The sequence below is a fragment of the Aethalodelphis obliquidens genome, unplaced genomic scaffold (genome assembly GCF_003676395.1).
Source record: "Aethalodelphis obliquidens isolate GAN/ISIS:26980383/991018 unplaced genomic scaffold, ASM367639v1 scaffold50, whole genome shotgun sequence".
Lineage (NCBI taxonomy): Eukaryota > Metazoa > Chordata > Mammalia > Artiodactyla > Delphinidae > Aethalodelphis > Aethalodelphis obliquidens.
Window position 1 is genome coordinate 1,826,708 of NW_020837994.1, and position 18,516 is coordinate 1,845,223.

The following is an 18,516-nucleotide window of genomic DNA, read 5'->3' on the forward strand; positions in this document are numbered from 1 at the left end:
GAAATGATATGCTTGAGACAAAACTTCTCATAGCCAATTTCCAATTAACTTTCACCTTCAGCATCCCCTCCACCCCCAGCCCCCTTCCAGCCCCCAAGGGAATGGACAAAGGAAAACAATGTACAAAACAACTGCAAGATGGGGCGGGGGTGAGGTCCTCCTGATCTTCTTCTGAATGTCTGCGGCAACAAAGATGGCACCGTGAGCCTCCCGTGGCTGAGCTGAGGGATTAATGGGCTGGGGTGTGAGTGGGGGCTGGGGGGAGGTGTGGTTCGGTGCCGTGGGTATGAAACAAGGGAACCAGTGTCCGAGTGTCCTCTTGCCTCATCCACCTTGTTTTGATAACTGAGGGGTTTTACATTGATTTTTACAGAACTGATAAAGTGTTTTAAAACAGCACCTGGAGCCTTACCTCACCATCCCCTGGGCTCCTGCCCCCCCAGCTGTCAGGAAGGTTGATGTGTCCTGGCCTTGGTGGCTGTACATTCCACAGGACAGTCTGCACAAGGTACATGTGTTCTCATAAAACAGCTTTTTTTTTTTTTTAAGAGGAAATACAGTTGTGTTTTGCGTTGTTAAAAACTATAAAAATGGCAGCACCCTGAGTTCATTTCTTTTATATTTTGCCTAAAGTGAGAGGAGGGATTACACATCTAATCCTGGAAACCCAAGTCCACTTTTCCCCGCGCATGTCTTCTGATCCTCAGGCTGGGTTGGTTGCCTCCTGTGGGTTCACATGGCACCCTGTGCTTCCCTTGCACTGTATTGCTGTTTATTCCCCCCCCAACACTAAAATCCCCAGGGATGAAGACTATGCTGTGTTCCCATTGGTCACACAGGGTCTAGTAGGTAGGAGACCTTTAGTAACGTTTGATGAATGAATGTACGAATGATCTAATGCTAAATACCTTGGTGTTAATAAGTCCTGGGCATCTGGGGCTCTGGAATGGCCCTTGGACAGTTATGTGGCCTCCGAGTCATAATTCTTAATCTTATACTCCTTTGTTCTAACCCGTTACCCTGACTGGAATGCTATCCCCCAGAGACCTATGGCAGCCCTGAAGCCCAGCCAGCTGGTGGGGCTCCTGAGTTGCACTTACAGGCCCTCTTCCCCTGCTTGAGGTCTGGGGATCCTGCCCACATACAGGTTGACAGCTCCTCATTCCCTCTCAATACTGAGCCCCGTCTAGATTTCCCACCCCCTGCCCTGTCAGAATCATTAGACTCTCCGAAGCCAATCATTTCTGGGGTAAAGTGGGATGAAGAGGAGGAAAGAGGAGGGTCAGCCTTCTATTTCTAACATCAACCTTAGGTTCTGTTTGGAGACATGGAGCCTTGATGCTATGGCTCCCACTGCTGGTATCACCTGACACTGCCATCCCCAGAACTGCTCGTGTTCTTAAAACTAATCTTAAGACTCATCCTTAAGGAATAGGGAGTGAGTTGTCTTATTTAAAGAAGCAGTCTTTGAGGTGAAGGAAGGAATGGTGGCACTTTTCCGTTTTGGAGATTTGCCTTTTACATTTCAAATAGGGAAAACGCCATGCCTGGAGTAGGAGGATGAGTTAATTTTACGTTGCTAAATGCACTTTTTCTTCAAAATGAAAATATGTTCATTTTTTTCTAACAATAAAATTGATACTTGTAAAAATGACTTGTAAAAATTCAAAGATGCATAAAAAACAATAAAATAAGGAAAAGAATAAAAATCAGTCCAATGCTCTCCTCCAAAGACAACCACAGTGTTTGAACATGGGCTCTGGGCACACCTGGGTGGAAACCTATCTCCACCACTTACTACCTGGATGGTTTGGGGCAAGTTACTTAACCTCTCTGAGCTCCAGTTTCTTCATCTGAAAAACAGGGATAATAGTAGGTAAGTAATAGTATTTATTTACTTTATAGAATTATTTTGAAGATTAAATGAAAATATTAAAGTAAAAGGCCTAGCATGGTGCCTGTACACTTTCCACACTCCAAGAATGATAAGTAAGAGTGAACACTGTCTCAGATCACCTTGTTTCTTAATCCAGTGTTTTTCCCCCTCAAATCTCACTTCCTTCAGTGTAATTGAATTTAAGTCAATAAATGTCACTGAGAACCTATTAGATGCTGGTGAGGCTGTTGTTATTATATTAGAAGGAGGCCAGTTCTAAAATCCTACTTAGTTATTAGTTTAAGCAAAACTTGTCTTGGAACTTATATGAAATCATTTCCCATTCATTCTTCCTATCAACAACATAAAATTGATTTCAAATTTGAGTTCTTTTTTGGTGAAGGGATAATAGAATTTAACAGGGTTGTTTGAGGATTAAACCTCTGCAAGGTCCCCACAACATGGTAGGTGCTCAATAACTGACAGTTATTAACATTCCAGTGATGCACATGAGCTGAAGGAGTTTCATACCTATGATTTATGGGCATGAAAGTGCAGAGCACTCCTTTCTTTTCTGATTTAGTTTTGACCCTAGAACTAAGCTTTCAGGCATTATTTAGAAAAACACTAATTTCCTGGCCACAGTCCTAGGCTTGTACACTGGCATTTGTTAGCTGTGGTTTCCTCCATAAACCTAATCAAAGATCCATTCCCCCCACCACCAACTTTCCTCCCTCCACCTTGTTCACCCTCTGCAACAATTGTCTTGAAAACTTCTAAGATTAACTCCTGTTTACCTGGACTCTATATTCCCACATCCTTTAGATACTCAACATATATCATTTGTTACTTGGCTTCCACTGAAAGCAATTCTCACTTGACTGATGTGCACACGGATTCCAAAATTCTGCAATAAAGTGTGTTAGACTTTCACAGTACTTATTATTTTTCTATATGCAGTTGTAAACTAATAATGAGGCAGCAAAATACAATGTTTAAGATCATGGATGTTGGAGCCAGACTGCCTGGGTTATAATTCTGGCTTTGCCACTTACTCTGTGATCTTGGGCAAGTTACTTAACCTCTCTGTGCCAATGTTTACTTATCTGGAAAAAGGGGCTAATAACACACCTTACTTTCTAGGACTTTTATGGAGGTTAGATGGGTTACTATTTGTGAAGCACTTTTAATAGAGTCTGGCATATAGTTAGTTGTATGCAAGTGTTAGTTATATAATAATAGTTACCATTTTTAGAGCACTTAGCTATCTGCCAGGCACAGAACATGTTTCCTTCAATCCCCTCAATCATGCAAGTTAAATTATATTTATAGTCGTGTGCTGGAGCTGGCTCATACTTGCTTATGGGAGCTGAATGTTAAAGTTTCAGAAAGTTTGCAAGTCACTTGTTAAACAGAGCTGTTACTAAAAATTAAATTACGTAACTTACTATTAAATAAATTATATTAAAAACAAAGATAATATTCAAATCTTATTTCTCAATTATATTACTACATTTTACTATCATCTATGCTCTTGAGGTTATTTGCTTATTGTATCTGTACAGTGGAAATAATGGTGTGACAGTGTGCATCTCTTCCTGACTCTGCATTCTGTGACTTCACTATCTGTAGTTTGGAATCTGCTATGGTGGGAATATTTACACCACAGAAGCTGGCAACGACTACAAATCAGGGCTTATTTTATTTGGTAAATTGGTTCTTAATCATTTATCAGAACATCACTGCCTATCATTGTCCCTTCTTTAAAGATGATGAAAATGAGGACTAGAGAGGTTAAATGATTTGCCCAAGGCCACACAGCTAGGAAGTGGTGAAGCTGGGATTCAAGCCTAGGTTTTTGTTAGTTTGCTTTGCTTGCTTTTTAAAAGAAAAATGTATTTCCAAAGCCCAAATGCTTTCCAGTCAGCTACCCTTCCCTGAGGTAGGAAAGTTCAAGGCTGGGTAGGCCTCAGACAAAAGCAGAAGAGCTTTCCCTTCCCCCTCCAGCTCCCTGCCCTTAATGTACAAGCCCAACTCCCAACCTGCCCCCTCCCAGGCATAGCGGTGGTCATTCCTTTCTAGTCTTATTATTCCAACCCAGTCTTGGAGATGCCTTTGATCATTTATCTTAACTTGATAATTCCATTACTGTCTTGCCTGGGGTCCATTTGTCCATTATCCCTTCTTCCCAGAATCTCCTTTCTTTTTTCCAAGGTTAAGACTAAACCTATCCTTTCCAATACCCATCCTTACCTGTACCTATTTTCTGTTTTACTGATTTGAGAAGACCTGGCACAGTAGTTAAAGATTTCCTGAATAATCATGTAAACTTTTTGTAGATGTAAACATACATATAGAAAACCATATATATCAAAAGTGTACAGTTCAAATTTTCACAGACTTGACACACCCATGGGATCCAGATCCACAGATCCAGAACCAGTACATTACCTTTTCCTCAGAAGCCTCCTCCTACTCCCTTTCATTTTCTATCTTCCCAAAGACAACCACGAATCTGGCTTCTAAAAGACATGCAACTCTTTTAATATTGGCAGATCTAGGACCATGTTGGGCCAGGTAGTCTATAAGTATTATCATCTGCTCCCTTTAGGCGGGGAGGTAGTATCAAGACTCTTCTTTGGTCAATTTTGACATCTTTTCCAATCCTGTGGAGCAATGACTAGAAATGAGTTCCGGTTCCAGTACTACCACTTAACCCTGTGACCTGGAAAATCCGTGTCTCCTCTCTTGAGCCTCAGCAATCTAGTCTATAAAATATGGAGAAACACAATCCATTTGCAGGGATCCTATGAGAATCAAATGAAATCTCTCTCTCAAAGCCTGGTACAGTGTGCCTGGTATATAATAATGTAATAACTGTTTTTGTTGTTGTTGTTGTTTTCTAACTTTAGTCATTTTATTATTTGCCAATTCCAATAACAGATACTAATTGTTGATTTCATTGTGTGCAGGCATGGCATGAGGGGTATATGTATATTATCCCGTTTATAACTCTGGCCAAATAAAATTCTTAAATTTTCTCATCTGCTCCTTTTCTCAGTCTTCATATCTCAGTAGTCAAAGGCATCACCATTAACCTAAAGATTTAGGTTCCAAATCTAGGCATTTTCCTTGATTACTGTCTTTCTCATACTCCACTCATCTAATTCATTAGCAGTTTTTGCTGACTCAAAGAAAACCCAAGTTAGTTCTCAATTTCCAGTACGTACGATCCTATTTTAAGCTGCTACGGTCCCTCACTTAAAAATCTCCAAGAAAGGGCTTCCCTGGTGGCGCAGTGGTTGAGAGTCTGCCTGCCGATGCAGGGAATGCGGGTTCATGCCCCGGTCCGGGAGGATCCCACGTGCCACGGAGCGGCTGGGCCCGTGAGCCGTGGCCGCTGAGCCTGCACATCCGGAGCCTGTGCTCCGCAACGGGAGAGACCACACAGTGAGAGGCCCGCGTACCGCAAAAAAAAAAAAAAAAAAATCTCCAAGAAAGTGTAACAGGCTCTGTGTGTTATTGATCACAGCTGTATCCCCAGGGCCCCAGTACCCAGAACAGTGCCTGGCCCTTAGTAGGCTTTTGCTATGTCTGGAATGAATGCATGTTGCAACAAACATTTGAAATGGGTGTTATTGCTACTTCCATCTTTTTTTTTTTTTTAATGTTTTGGCCGGGCCTTGTGGCATGTGGGATCTTAGTTCCCTGACCAGAGATCGAACCCGTGCCCCCTGCACTGGAAGGGCAGAGTCTTAACCATTGGATTGCCAGGGAAGTCCCACTATTTCCATTTTGTAGCTGGGGAAACAGGCTTGCAGTGGTTAAACAACTTACCTAAGTTCACACACAAATATCAAAACCAGGATTCAAATCCAGGGTCTAACTCTAGAGCCTGCTCCATTGTCCATTTTGCTGCCCTACTGAAATACACTGGCTTCTGCTGAATGGTTTTTTAGCTGATGTTAGGAGAAATTTTAGTTGAAATTCCCCAATTCGAAAACTTTTCTTGAGAATAAAGTGCACGTGCCCCTTCACACAACCTTGTAGGCATAGCATGATTTGGCTTCTTCGGTCTCATCCCTCCTCGTCCTTTTCTCCCGGCATTCCAACCATAATGAAAACTATACTCCCCCTCTCTCATCTTCTCTGGAAAACTTTCCCTGATTTCTCAATTCTGAGAGATTATAACAGGCAGTACTTTATCCCAGCTGGCAGGACTTTACTAAAATACTTGTTTATTTCTGTCTTTATTGTTCACTGCTATGTCCCAGTGCCTAAGAAGTGCCTGGAATAGACTGGGTACTTAATAAATATTTGTTGAATAAGTGGATGAAAAGGTAAGGATTATTTTATCAATTTAGAGTTGGAAAAACTGTGGTTCCTAGAGGTGAGGTATTTTGCCCTGGGGCAGTCACTAAGAGGCAGAGCTGGGATTTGAAACTAGGGCTCTACACTCAGCCCCTGCAGAGCACGCCTGCGCTGCTAGGACTTCACTTCCGTCCGGTCCTATTAGCTCCGCTTCGTTCAGCCTGCGCCGTCTCCGAGACTAGTTTGACCCTCGGGCGGCCGCCGTAGCGCGTCGCCTCCGTTGCTGTGAGAAACGACCCGGGACCTGCGAGGGAGGAAAGACGTTTCCCGCCGGCGGGAGCTGCAGTTGAAGTGGCCAGGGGAGCTCGGAGGCGGCGGGGCCCGGCGCAGCGGCACCATGGCGGACCAGTTTTATCTGGAAAATATAGACGAGTTCGTCACGGACCAGAACAAGATAGTGAGGAGCTAGGATTTGGGGAATGCGGGCGTGCGACTGGGGTCCTGTGCCCAGCGAGGGCAGCGGGGGCCTTGACGCCTCTGCGTGTGCCGCGTGGGAACTGGCCCAGGGGAGACGGTCCCCACGCCTGGTGCCCCAGGGCGAGCGATAACTCGCCGGCGAGGACCTGTGGCCCGCGCGCAAGTCCGCGTCCTTCGGGTGGGCGTGCTGGGTTCTGTGCACAGGCCCGGGGCCCCGGAGGTCTGGGGCGGGGGCGGGGGGGGGAGGAACATTGGTTGATAATGTTTCTAAGGCGTCTCTACACCTGTCTGACGACGTGGTTGGCGTTTGAAGTCTCAAGTTTACAGTTGAGGAAACTGTGTTTTGACCGGGTTAAGTGACATGTTGTTTAACCTTCCGGCCGTCAGTTGGTTTCCTCCTGCTGGAAGTTTTGTATTGATACAGGCTTGGCCTGCCTCATAGGGTTGGATAAAGATCAAGTGAAACGATGGATATGAGAGTGCTTCGCAAATCGTGATGACTGAGTGCCTACTGTGAGCTTTGGATACACATTATTGTGTTTAGTTTCTACAGTGACCCACCTAGAGGTCGGTGGAAGTATCCCTAGAAAAGGCAGTTGAAGCAGAGGGACCAAATAATTTATTTGTGGTTAGTAAGGGATAATCAGTTTTCCAGCCTAGGTCTGTCTCTTTTGCTAGTGCTTTCCTCTACATCACACTGCCTTTGCCTAACCTATATAAGTCTTCTAATTATTGGAAACTCAGCGTTTAGAATTGGAAGACTTTGAGAGGTGGGTGACAGGTTATAAGGAAGTGGCAAATGACAGGAGAGTTCAACGAAGGATGGAAGGAAGATCAAAGCTTGATGCCAGTAGTTTCCAGTCTAACCTCTTGATACAGTATTCAACAGCTTCACTCATTCCCTGACCCCTTTACCACCTGTGCCCTTTAATGTTTGTATGGCTGCAACTTTCCTCAGAAGTTTCTGAGTTATACACTCCAAAGTAACCTAGCTTCTGGGTGAGTTTGAGGATAGTTTTTGGTGGTGGCCCCAAAAAAGGACAGAATGTGAAAAAAAGGGCCTTAGTAAAACAAGGAGTGTGAGAAAAATGAGATTTTTTTCTATGTATATTCAGCCTTTCTTTTTAGATTCTTGCATTAATCTGTGATACAAACTTCTTAGTATTTGTAAGATAAATATCTGAGTCCTACTTGCCTAGGTGGATGGTTCTTGGCAAAACTGGGGTGGCATCTAATGTAATTTATAAGGCTTAATCGTCTAAGAGTAAGAATCTTTAGGAGCCCTTGGTTCTGACCTGCACTCTGGAGTCATCTAATAAAACATTAAAAAAAACTCCTTCTTCTTGCAGGTGACATACAAATGGCTGAGCTATACACTAGGAGTTCATGTTAATCAGGCCAAACAGTAAGTACAATTTATTACTAATTTTAATCTGATTGGAATTTTTGGTTTTATTTGTTTGTTTTCTTTTGCTCTGTTAGCTTTACAGATAGTCTCTAGGTTAGAACCCACACCCCACCCACCCTGAGGGGGAATGGGAATGAATACCTTTTTTTTACTACCTTTAATGCTTTTGTCTATTATTTAGGAGATAGGTGGACTTGTATACAAATGTGTGGTGATATGTTTACTGGATTTATTTGTAGCCTTGCCCTCTGGTTAACATCACTTTGTTATTTCTGATATATTAAATGGGCTAGCCAATTCTGTTTACATCTCAGATTTATATGTCTGTTATCTTATCTTCATTACATTTTCACATGTGCTCCTTAGGCCCATCTCTGGGTGTCATTGAAATAACTTCCATAATGAGGTCAACAGGTGTTTGACACAGGCTGTGTAACAGTATAAGACAGGGTAGAACTATTTAAGTGAAACTAAAAAGGGAGTGTTCAGGATGACACAGAGCATTGCCCTTCTTGAATTTTGCCCTGTCACCTTTACTTGCTGAAACTTGTAGTCCAACTTGGGGCCAAAATGGAAGGGGCAGGCTTTTTGAATTAACTTCTTCACCTGAAAATGTGCAGGTGTTGTCTATGTCCAATGGGTAGGAATTGGTGAACAGGCTGAGAGCACATATATTGAGTTAAATACTCATTTTGTTTGCTCTATTCCTAAAGGTGGTTTGGTTTTTCCCTATTCCTTGAGTCATAGGAACATTCTGTGAGTCTTAAAAAAAATCCCTGATCTCTAGAATGGGTTGATTTGGCTTGATTTGGGTTGCTGTTTGGCAGATCTAGGAGTTTAATTTTGACTGTGATGTTTATGCCTTCAAGACCTGAAACTCTTGGCCCAGGGATGGGTTCGGACTGATTTTGACTATATGAGATTGCCATTGCTGAGACCAATCCTGGCCCAAACCTAACAGGTTTAGGTAACTTTAGGATTAGACACCCATAAGAGTAATTATTTGTTATGGTTATAGATGTTTAAATATGAAATGAGCTAACTGTTACTATATAAGCCTATTGAGATTAAAGGTGCATATTGAGGACTGGAGATGAAATAAACTTGCCTGCAATTTTACTGTAGCTATAATTTTTATGGAATTATTTCCTATAATTTTTATGGAATTAATACGCTGTCTAGCCCCTGCCTGTCTACCAGTTTCATCCCATACCACTCTCTACGTCACTTATACTCTAGCCATATTTGCCTTTCTTTTCCTCAGATGTCTCAAGCCCATTCTCACTCAAGGAAATTTGTACCATTCCCTCTGCCTGGAATGCTCTTCTCACAGCTGTCCTCATTGTTCAGGTTTCAGCTCAAATTTCACACATTACTTATATAGCAACTCTTCCCTAATGCTCTATTTCAGGTGTCCCTACTCCTCTGTCTCTGTCATGCACCCTGTTACTTTCTTTCATAATTATTTTTTTTAAAAACAGCTTTATTTACATATGTTTCATATACCATACAATTCACCCATTTAAAATGTACAATTCAGTGATTTTTAATATATTTACAGAGTTGTTCAGTTAGCACTATAATTAATTTCAGAACATTTTAATCACCCCCCAAAAGAAACCCTGTATCTGTTAGTAGTCCCTCATCATTCTTCTCCCCCCACCCCCCAAGCACTAGGCAACCACTAATACACTCTCCATCTATAGATTTGCCTATCCTGAACTTTTCATATAAATGGAATCATAAGTAATTATTAATACTTATTAATACTTAAGATTACTTATTAATAATAAGTAATCTTGTGTGTCTGGTTTCCTGCACTTAGCATAATATTTTCAAGGTTTGTCCATGTTGTAGCATGTATCAGTACTTCATTCCTTTTTATGGTTGAATAATATTCCATTATATAGTATACTAGTTCTCTAGGGCTGCCATAACAGAATACTACAAACTGCGTGGCTTAAAACAACAGAAATTTATTGTCTCAGTTCTGGAGGCTAGAAGTCCAAAATTAAGATGTTGGCAGGGCCATGTTCCTTCTCAAACCTGTAGAGAAAAATTCTTCTTTGATTCTTCCTAGCTTCTGGTGGTTTGCTAGCAATGTTTGGCATTCTTTGGCTTGTAGCTGCATAACCCCAGTATCTGCCTTCATAGCACATGGCATTCTCCTTGTGTGTCTGTATCTTCACATAGCCATCTTATAAGGATACCAGTTAGGCTAAACTGGGAGACAGATGAGACACCAGGCTTGGTGGCTCCTGTTTGGAAGGCCTAACCCTTAGAGGCTCATCCTGGCTCCCTCCAGCCAATGCCAGCAGAGCAGAGTTCGAGGCACAGGAGCCTTAGGGTTACAAACACTGGCTTTGGAGGCCATGCATCCAGAATCAGAATCCACTCATTTAGCTGAGTTACCCACTTGAGTCACCACTCTTAGGTTCTGAGCTTCTGTCTCTGTTTGAAAAATGGGAATAATAAAAACATGTAGCTTCTAAGGTCAGGGTGCAGAATGAATTTTATGGAAAGTACTTAATATGTGCTCAATAAAAAGCAGTTGATACCATTAAAAAAAAAAAAAAAACAAGAATACCAGTCATAGTAGATGAGGAGCCCACCCTACTCCAGTATGACTTCATGTTAACTTATTACATCTGCAAAGACCCTATTTCCAAATAAGGTCATACTCTGAGGTACTGATGGTTAGGACTTCAACATATCTTTTTTGGGGGGGACACAATTCAACCTATAACATATGGATATATAGCATTTCGTTTATCCATTCATCAGTTGATGGACATTTAGGTTTTTTCCACATTTGGCGTGTTATGAATAATGCTACTATGAACATTTGTGTACAAGTTTTTGTGTGGACATGTATTTTCTGTTCTCTTAGTATACATCTACGATTGGAATTTCTGGGTCATATGTAACATTTCGAGGAGCTGAGGAACTATTTTTCAAAGTGGCTATGCTATTTTACAATCCCACCACCAAGGTATGAGGGTTCTGATTTCTCAGCATTCTTGTCAACTCTTTCTGTTATCTGTCTTTTTAAATTTTAGCCATCCTGGTGGGTGTGAAGCAGTATCATTATGGTTTTGATTTACATTTTTGTAATGGCTAATGACATTGATCATCTTTTCATGTGCTTATTAGTCATTTGTGTATCTTCTTTGGAGAAATAGCTATTCAGATCCTTTGCCCATTTTTTCCATTGTGTTTGTCTTTTTATTATTGAGTTGTAAGAGTTCTTTATATATTCTAGAGACAAGTCCCTGATCAGATAATGATTTCTTTGCACTTCCTTGATGGTGCCCTTTGAAGCGTAAGAGTTCTTATTGTTGATGATGGAGTTCAGTTTTTTTTTTTTCTTTTGTTGCCTGTGCTTTTTATATAGTATCTAAGAAGGCTTTGCCTAACCCAAGTAAACCATGAAGATGTACTTCTGTGTTTTCTTCTGAGAGTTCTGTAGTTTTAGCTCTTAAATCAATATTTATCACTTTATTTAACATTTTTATGTATCTTGTGCTAATTATACTAAAAATGCTTCAGTCCTCACAATAAGAATACACTGTGTTGGTCCAAGCTTATTTATAAGTGAAGCCCTAAAATGTGTATAGGCTTACCTCATTTTGCTGTGCTTCATTTTACTGCACTTCGCAGATACTGCGTTTTTTTGTTTGTTTTTGTTTTTGTTTTTACAAATTGAAGGTTTGTGGCAACCCTGTGTTGACAAAGTCTGTGGGTGCCAATTTTTCAATAGCATTTGCTTATTTGTTGTCTCTGTGTCACATTTTGGTAATGCTCATCATGTTTCAAACCCTCCACCAACAAAAGGATTATGATTTGCTGAAGGCTCAGATGATAGTTAAAACTTTTTTTTTTTTTTTTTTTTTTTTGCGGTACGCAGACCTCTCACTGTTGTGGCCTCTCCCGTCGCGGCGCACAGGCTCTGGACGCGCAGGCTCAGCGGCCATGGCTCACGGGCCCAGCCGCTCCACGGCATGTGGAATCCTCCCGGACCCGGGGCACGAACCCGTGTCCTCTGCATCGGCAGGTGGACTCTCAACCACTGCGCCACCAGGGAAGCCCGATAGTTAGCATTTTTTAGCAATAAATTATTTTCTATTTTTAAATTTATTTATTTTATTTATTTATTTTTGGCTGCATTGGGTCTTCATTGCTGCACGCGGGCTTTCTCTAGCTGTTGCGAGCGGGGGCTGCTCTTCGTTGCGGTGCACGGGGTTCTCATTGTGGTGGCTTCTCTTGTTGCTGAGCATGGGCTCTAGGCGTGTAGGCTTCAGTAGTTGTGGCTTGCTGGCTTTAGATCGCAGACTCAGTAGTTGTGGCGCACGAGCTTAGTTGCTCCATGGCATGTGCGATCTTCCCGGACCAGGCTTGAACCCATGTCCCCTGCATTGGCAGGCGGATTCTTAACCACTGCACCACCAGGGAAGTCCCTATCAACCTTTTTTAACAGATGAGAAAACTGAGCCTTAGAGTGTCCTGTCACCCTTTTTTTTTTTTTTTAATTGATCTTTGCTATCGTTTCCTTCATTTCTTTTTCATTTATTTCTGATCTGATTTTTATGATTTCTTTCCTTGTTAACTTTGGGGTTTTTTGTTCTTCTTTCTCTAATTGCTTTAGGTGCAAGTTTAGGTCACTCTTTTTTCTTTTAACTGTAGTGAGAGCATTTAAAGTTTCACTGTTGGCACTGAGGGCAGTGACTGGGCATGGTTGTTACTATTTGCTTGGATGCAATAAAGAAATATTTTTTCAGTTTTTAGCATTATTTTAGGCTCTGTCATAAAACAGCAAACTTGACAGACAAGACCCTTCCCATCATTGACTTAAACAAGATAATTTCAGGTTATAAAAATGCTGTGAAGGAATTAGATTAGGGAAGACAATATAGGTATACACTGTATTCATCCTATGGGAAAATTATGGGTGGAACTGATCAGGAGGGATGAGAAGATGCGAAGGTATAGTTAATCATGTGTGTAGGAAGTGCATCTTGTAAGAAGTGATATGCATTGTTAGTCATATTTAAGAATACTTTGCGTGTTTTGTTGGTAAGGTGTTTGGCATAATCAAATTAGATGAACATGTCTTAGAGATTCAAAAGGTATGCAGAAATTTTTCTAAGAGTTTGTGCAGTTCTGACCATCTTGTTAATATAAAAGAGAACTGGGCCTGATTTGGGGAGATAAGTGCACAGAGGACAGTGACTATGATGATACGAGCAAGACTGAATTGTTGATAAACGACAGCGTGTTTCGCCAGCAAGCTCAAAGCATCTTGGGCATAGTCCCTTCCTACCATTTCTTCTGCTAGCATGGTCCTAACTAGCATAAATAAACCAAAACGTTCATGACTCTGTGTTCCTCATCTTTCCTAACATAATTGCTGCATGGAAGGACACACTAAAGAGAACAAGATAGAGGAATCAACAAAAATGTTGGGTTTTTTCCCTCAAGATGTGTATAGTCTAGTGGGGATGTCAGATACATAAACTAAGTAATTGGAATACGGTGTGGTAACTATAATAACAGATATGGGCTAGGTCCTGTTAGAACTTAGACAGCAAGGGTGCCCTGCTGGCCTAGTGGTGTTAGGGAAGGCTTCACATAGGAGGTGATAACTGAGCTGCTATCTTGATAAGGAATTAGGTGGATGAAGTCTGAGAAGAGCATTCTAGGCAGAAGGAGGGGCATACAGAAGAGCCAGGGGAACTGCAGAATATTTCATAAGGCTGAAAATTGTGTGAGTGTGGGAGAATGGTGAGAGATTCAGGGGCCAGAACAAGAAATGTCTTACATGTCACTGATAGACCTGTGGAGTTGCTCCTTAGGGGATGGGGTGCTACTGAAAACTTTTGAACAAGGAATAATACTTCAGCTAAGAATAATCAGCTACTTTTTAACAGCACTTAATGACTAATAGGTATCTCAGATTTAACATGCCCCAAAACTTAACTCCTAATTTCTCCCACATCGCCTCCTTCTGCTTTTCTCTATCTCAGTGAATGACAGCTTTATTCTTTGAGTTGCTTAATCCAGTCATCCTTGATTTCTTTTTCTCTCATACCCCACAGTCAGTCCATCAGCAAATCCTGTTGTTTCTCCCTTTAAGATGTCCCCAGAATTCATCCAGTGATTACTGGCTCCATTGCTACCACTGTAGTCTGAGCCACCATCATCTCTAGCCTAGATGATTGCAGTAGCCTTGTAAGTGGTCTCCCTGCTTCCTTCCTTGCCCCTTAACAGTATATTCTCCACACAGCAGTCAGGAATCCTCCTAAAAGATGAGATCATGTTGTTTCTGCTCTAAACCTTCTGAGGACTTCCTTCCTACATAGAGCCACAAAGCCCTACATGTCTGGTGCTTGACTCTCTTCTTCCCTTCTTCCTTATTCAGCACACTCACCTCTTTTCCGTTCCTTGCACCTTGCTTACATTCTTGCCTCAGAACCTTTGGATTTGCTGTACTTTCTGCCTGGAACATTCTTCCCTGAGATATTCACATTGGCGGCTCTGTAACTTCCTGCAGGGAAGGAGTCTTCCCTAATCATATAAAATAGCAAAACTTCTCAGGCACTCTCTATTCTCCTAATCTTTTTTCCCCCCATAGATTTACTACCATCTGACATATATTTACTTGTTTGTTTATTGTATCTCTCTTTTCTGCAGTGCAAACTCTGAATGGGTAGAAACTTTGATTGCTTTGTTCTCTGCTCTATCCCCAAGGCATAGAGCATGAAGTAGCCACTCATTAAGGTGTTGCTGACCAAATGACTTGATTTGCATTTTTAAAACTTCACCTTGGCAGCCTTGTGGATAATGAATGGGAAGGTGGTGTGAGGAAGGCATTGACACTTGGAATTGAAATAGTCCAGTCAAGATATTTGGAGGGCATGGAGTGAAGAATTACTTGGGATGGAAAACGGACAAGATTTGGCAACTCACCGGACTGGGAAAAGTGAGGGATAACGACTCCCAGATTTCTGGCTTGGGTGGTTTGAGCAGATGATATTGTTGTTGGGAGTAATTGAAGCCATGGGGATGAATGAAATGGATCAAGGAGAAGATTTAGTAAGGTGACCAATCATCCTGGTGTGCCCTGGACTGTTGGTTTTAGAACTAAAAGTCCATGTCAGGAAACCCCTCAGGTCCAGGCAAACCCAGATCATTGGTCACTCTAATATATATAGAGAAAAGATAGCTGAAGACAGCCCCAGCAGTACAGAAAAGGAGTAGGTAGTCAAGTCTGTGCAGGAAATGGATCAGAGGCAGTTAGAGAGGTGGCAGGAGACTCAGTGAGGCATTGGATCAAGGAAGCTAAGAGAGTAGTCAACAGTGTAGGTTGAGTTTCCCTTATTCTTGCCAGAAGTATGACACGTCATAGAGGCTCGGGACATGTCATAGAGGCTCGGTAAATGTTTCTTGAAATAAACGACACAAATGATGTCTCTTGGTTGATGTTTTTGTTAAACTGTAAGTTATTGAGGGGAATCAGCTTCTGATACTAAGTGGATCATAAGGATAAAAATGAATTTAGGAAATGTTATAAAAGCAACATTATTTCTATATTGAGTGTTTGGCAGTCTCAGGTTAATGAATACTGGACAGTGTGAGTAAGCTGTTACATTTGCAGTTTTGAAACAGCATCGATTCTGAATGATCATAAAATTGGAACTTCAGAGCTGTACACTTACAATCATCTACATAGTGGTTCTTAACGTTCTGGAGTAATCCTTTTGCAAATCTGTTGAAAACCTTGAACCATCTCCACCCTCTCCCCTCTTTCCCTGCCAAAAAACACCTACATTTTGCTTACAGTTTTGAGGGATGGAGGCTTACGTTCTTTTTTTTCTTTCTTTCTTTTTTTTTCTTTTCTTTTTGGCCGTGCCGCGAGGCATGTAGGATCTTAGTTCCCTGACCAGGGATCGAACCTGCACCCCCTGCATTGGAAGCACAAAGTCTTAACCACTGGACCACCATGGAAGTCCAGGATGGAGGGTTATGGATGGCCACAGGAATCCCAGATTAACAGAGGATTGCCAATCTTGTACAGCCCTCCCAAATTATACCTCAGGATAGAAAGAGGCCTAGAAAAACTAATTAATTTATCCAGGATCAAATGGCTAGATAGTGACTGAACTTATCCTTGATTGATTATTCTGTCCATTATATGTCGTTGCCTCTTTTAGTGCAGGCTCAGTCCCACTTGACCATTATTAGATTTCTTTTATTTCAGTTGCCTAGTCACTGTGCCAGCTCAATACAAGTTGACCCCAACCCCTATGTTCCATTCATCTTATTTTAACTCTCTGTTCAGGGACAGAGCAAAAATATTCTGTAGAATGTTTGATGGACTGTCAGATTTAATATATCTAACTTTTAAGTCATGAATTAAGAGTTGATGAGGTAAACTTTTACTAATGACTTACTTGTGCCTTTTGTTTGTAACAGGATGCTGTATGATTATGTTGAAAGGAAGCGAAAGGAAAATTCAGGAGCCCAACTGCATGTCACTTATTTAGTGTCTGGCAGTCTCATTCAGAATGGACATTCCGTAAGTTCTCAGAATCTTATTATGAGTTTAAATGTGTTTGAGCTATAAATAGTGTTATATAACACAACACAGGGCAAAAACAAGATTCAGTATTATGGAAATTTTAAAAAGCTACTTGAAGATGGTGATTATTTTGGATTTTTAGACTAAACCTAAAACTCCTGAGAAGTTTGGTTATTATCTCGGCTGTGATGCAGAGACTATCATTATTGTGCAATTTTCCTAGGCAACAAGACATTCGGAACTGCTTCTCTTATTCCTCTTTCTTCCATTTGAAGGTGTATTGGAGACAATCGTGGTTAATTTTCAGCCCATTCAAATGTCAAGCCACAAACTCAGGTGTTCAGCAAGTACAATTTTTTTTTTTAAGTGAACTTGATTTTAATCTGAGCTTTCGTCCCAGAAGCTCTGCTGAGATAACTCCATTCCTTCTCCCGTACTAGACTGATCCTTGGAACTTTGATAATTCCTCCTCTTTTGCTTCCTCCCCAAACTGAGGCACACCTCCTCTGTTCTTACTTCCCAAACCTCTTACCTGAAGGTTCTTTTGCTCCCATAGAGAATTTAGCCCAAGGATCAAGACTCCTTCTCAGGAATCAGCCTTAGAGAATTTAGCCCAAGGATCAAGACTCCTTCTCAGAGATCCACTGATAATGTTTTCCTCTTCCCTTTTGACTTTCCCTAAGGTTCATAAATTCAGAAGCCAGATTTATCAAAATACTGACTGGATTTGTCTTGTATCAATAGAGTCCCAAGCATGTGAGGTTCAAAACTGGAATGGCGATTTAGTAATTTACAAGGAGAAGCAAAACTGCTAGGGGTATCAGATCCTTATATTCTCTGACTAGCATATTCTGTTCTTGTTGGTAAGCTGTTTGGCCAGCCAGATGTTAATTAAGATATTTGCAAGTGTAGATGGAATCAGATGTTATTATATATCTGAAACCAGATTAAGCACACCTGATTCATTTGCTCTCAGAAATAAACCGGACCAGAATCCTCTCCCTGTATGGCCCTTGAATGGATTCTGCCAAAGTTTGCATCTGGATGCCTTCTTTTGTTTCCAGGGTTAATCAGCTCCCTCTGTCTCTTTCTTGAGTTTAGTCAAAGCCTTCCATTTAGTCATAGTCAATTCTTGACCTGGGAGTCACTGTGTACCTTTAAAGCAGTGGTTTCTATTCTTTTTTTGGTCGCTGATTCCTTGAGAATCTGAAAGAAAAATGCATATGTTGACATATTCATGAAATTTTCAGTGTTCACAGATCTTTTGAACAAGGGTCCAAGGGTAAGAATTTATGTTTTAAGATAAAGTTGTAGATTTTTATTCTAACCCATATGATAGAGGTTCTTAATTTCAGATTCTTGCATGGTCTTTAGGGTTCAAGGGATTCTTGGGTGAACCCTTGAAAGTACATTCAAATTGTGTTCCTCAGTGCATTTTTTTGAGACCATTTTTCAAAAAGATGTGTAACCCATGATCAATTAAAAACTTCTGTGCTGTGGTTTGCTTGTATAAAGCCTTCTGTTTCTAAGTTTAAGAGGGCATTTAAATTCTGCCCAGCTTTTTTTTTTTTTTTGCCCACCTTTTTTTAAAGCAGCAGAACGCTTTATCAAATGAAATCTTGGAATCCTAAAATATAAAATATATTAAGAGTAGGGTTCCTGTGGTTGAAGTGGTTGTGAGAATTTTAGAGCCCTGCCCTGTGGAACCCTGTAGAATTAATTACTGACCAAGTGTGGATGCTTATCCATGATTTTTTCTTTTAAGAGAGCCAGGCTAAGAAAAGGCAGATTATTAAGCATAATGTCAGGTTTTGTTCTTATTCTTTCTCATTTCTTTTTTAAGTTTTTTTTTTTTTTTTTTTTTTT

The 18,516-nt window shown here is 41.0% G+C and overlaps 1 protein-coding gene across 3 annotated transcripts in view; it reads left to right on the forward strand.

The window, feature by feature from the left end:
• The first annotated feature begins 310 nt into the window (after positions 1 to 310).
• The window catches only part of POLD3 (DNA polymerase delta 3, accessory subunit), a 48,754-nt gene continuing 30,548 nt past the window's right edge, over positions 311 to 18,516 (forward strand). For 2 of the 3 annotated variants that reach the window (XR_003428064.1, XM_027083384.1), the window contains exons 1-3: positions 6,411 to 6,644; positions 8,014 to 8,069; positions 16,545 to 16,647. Coding sequence is in view for 2 of the 3 variants with exons in the window: in XM_027083384.1 (XP_026939185.1) it covers positions 6,585 to 6,644; positions 8,014 to 8,069; positions 16,545 to 16,647 (219 nt within the window). In the remaining variant the exon portion in view is untranslated. Of the gene's footprint in view, positions 509 to 6,410; positions 6,645 to 8,013; positions 8,070 to 16,544; positions 16,648 to 18,516 lie in introns of those variants that run through there. The other variant, XM_027083386.1, reaches the window with a different exon arrangement.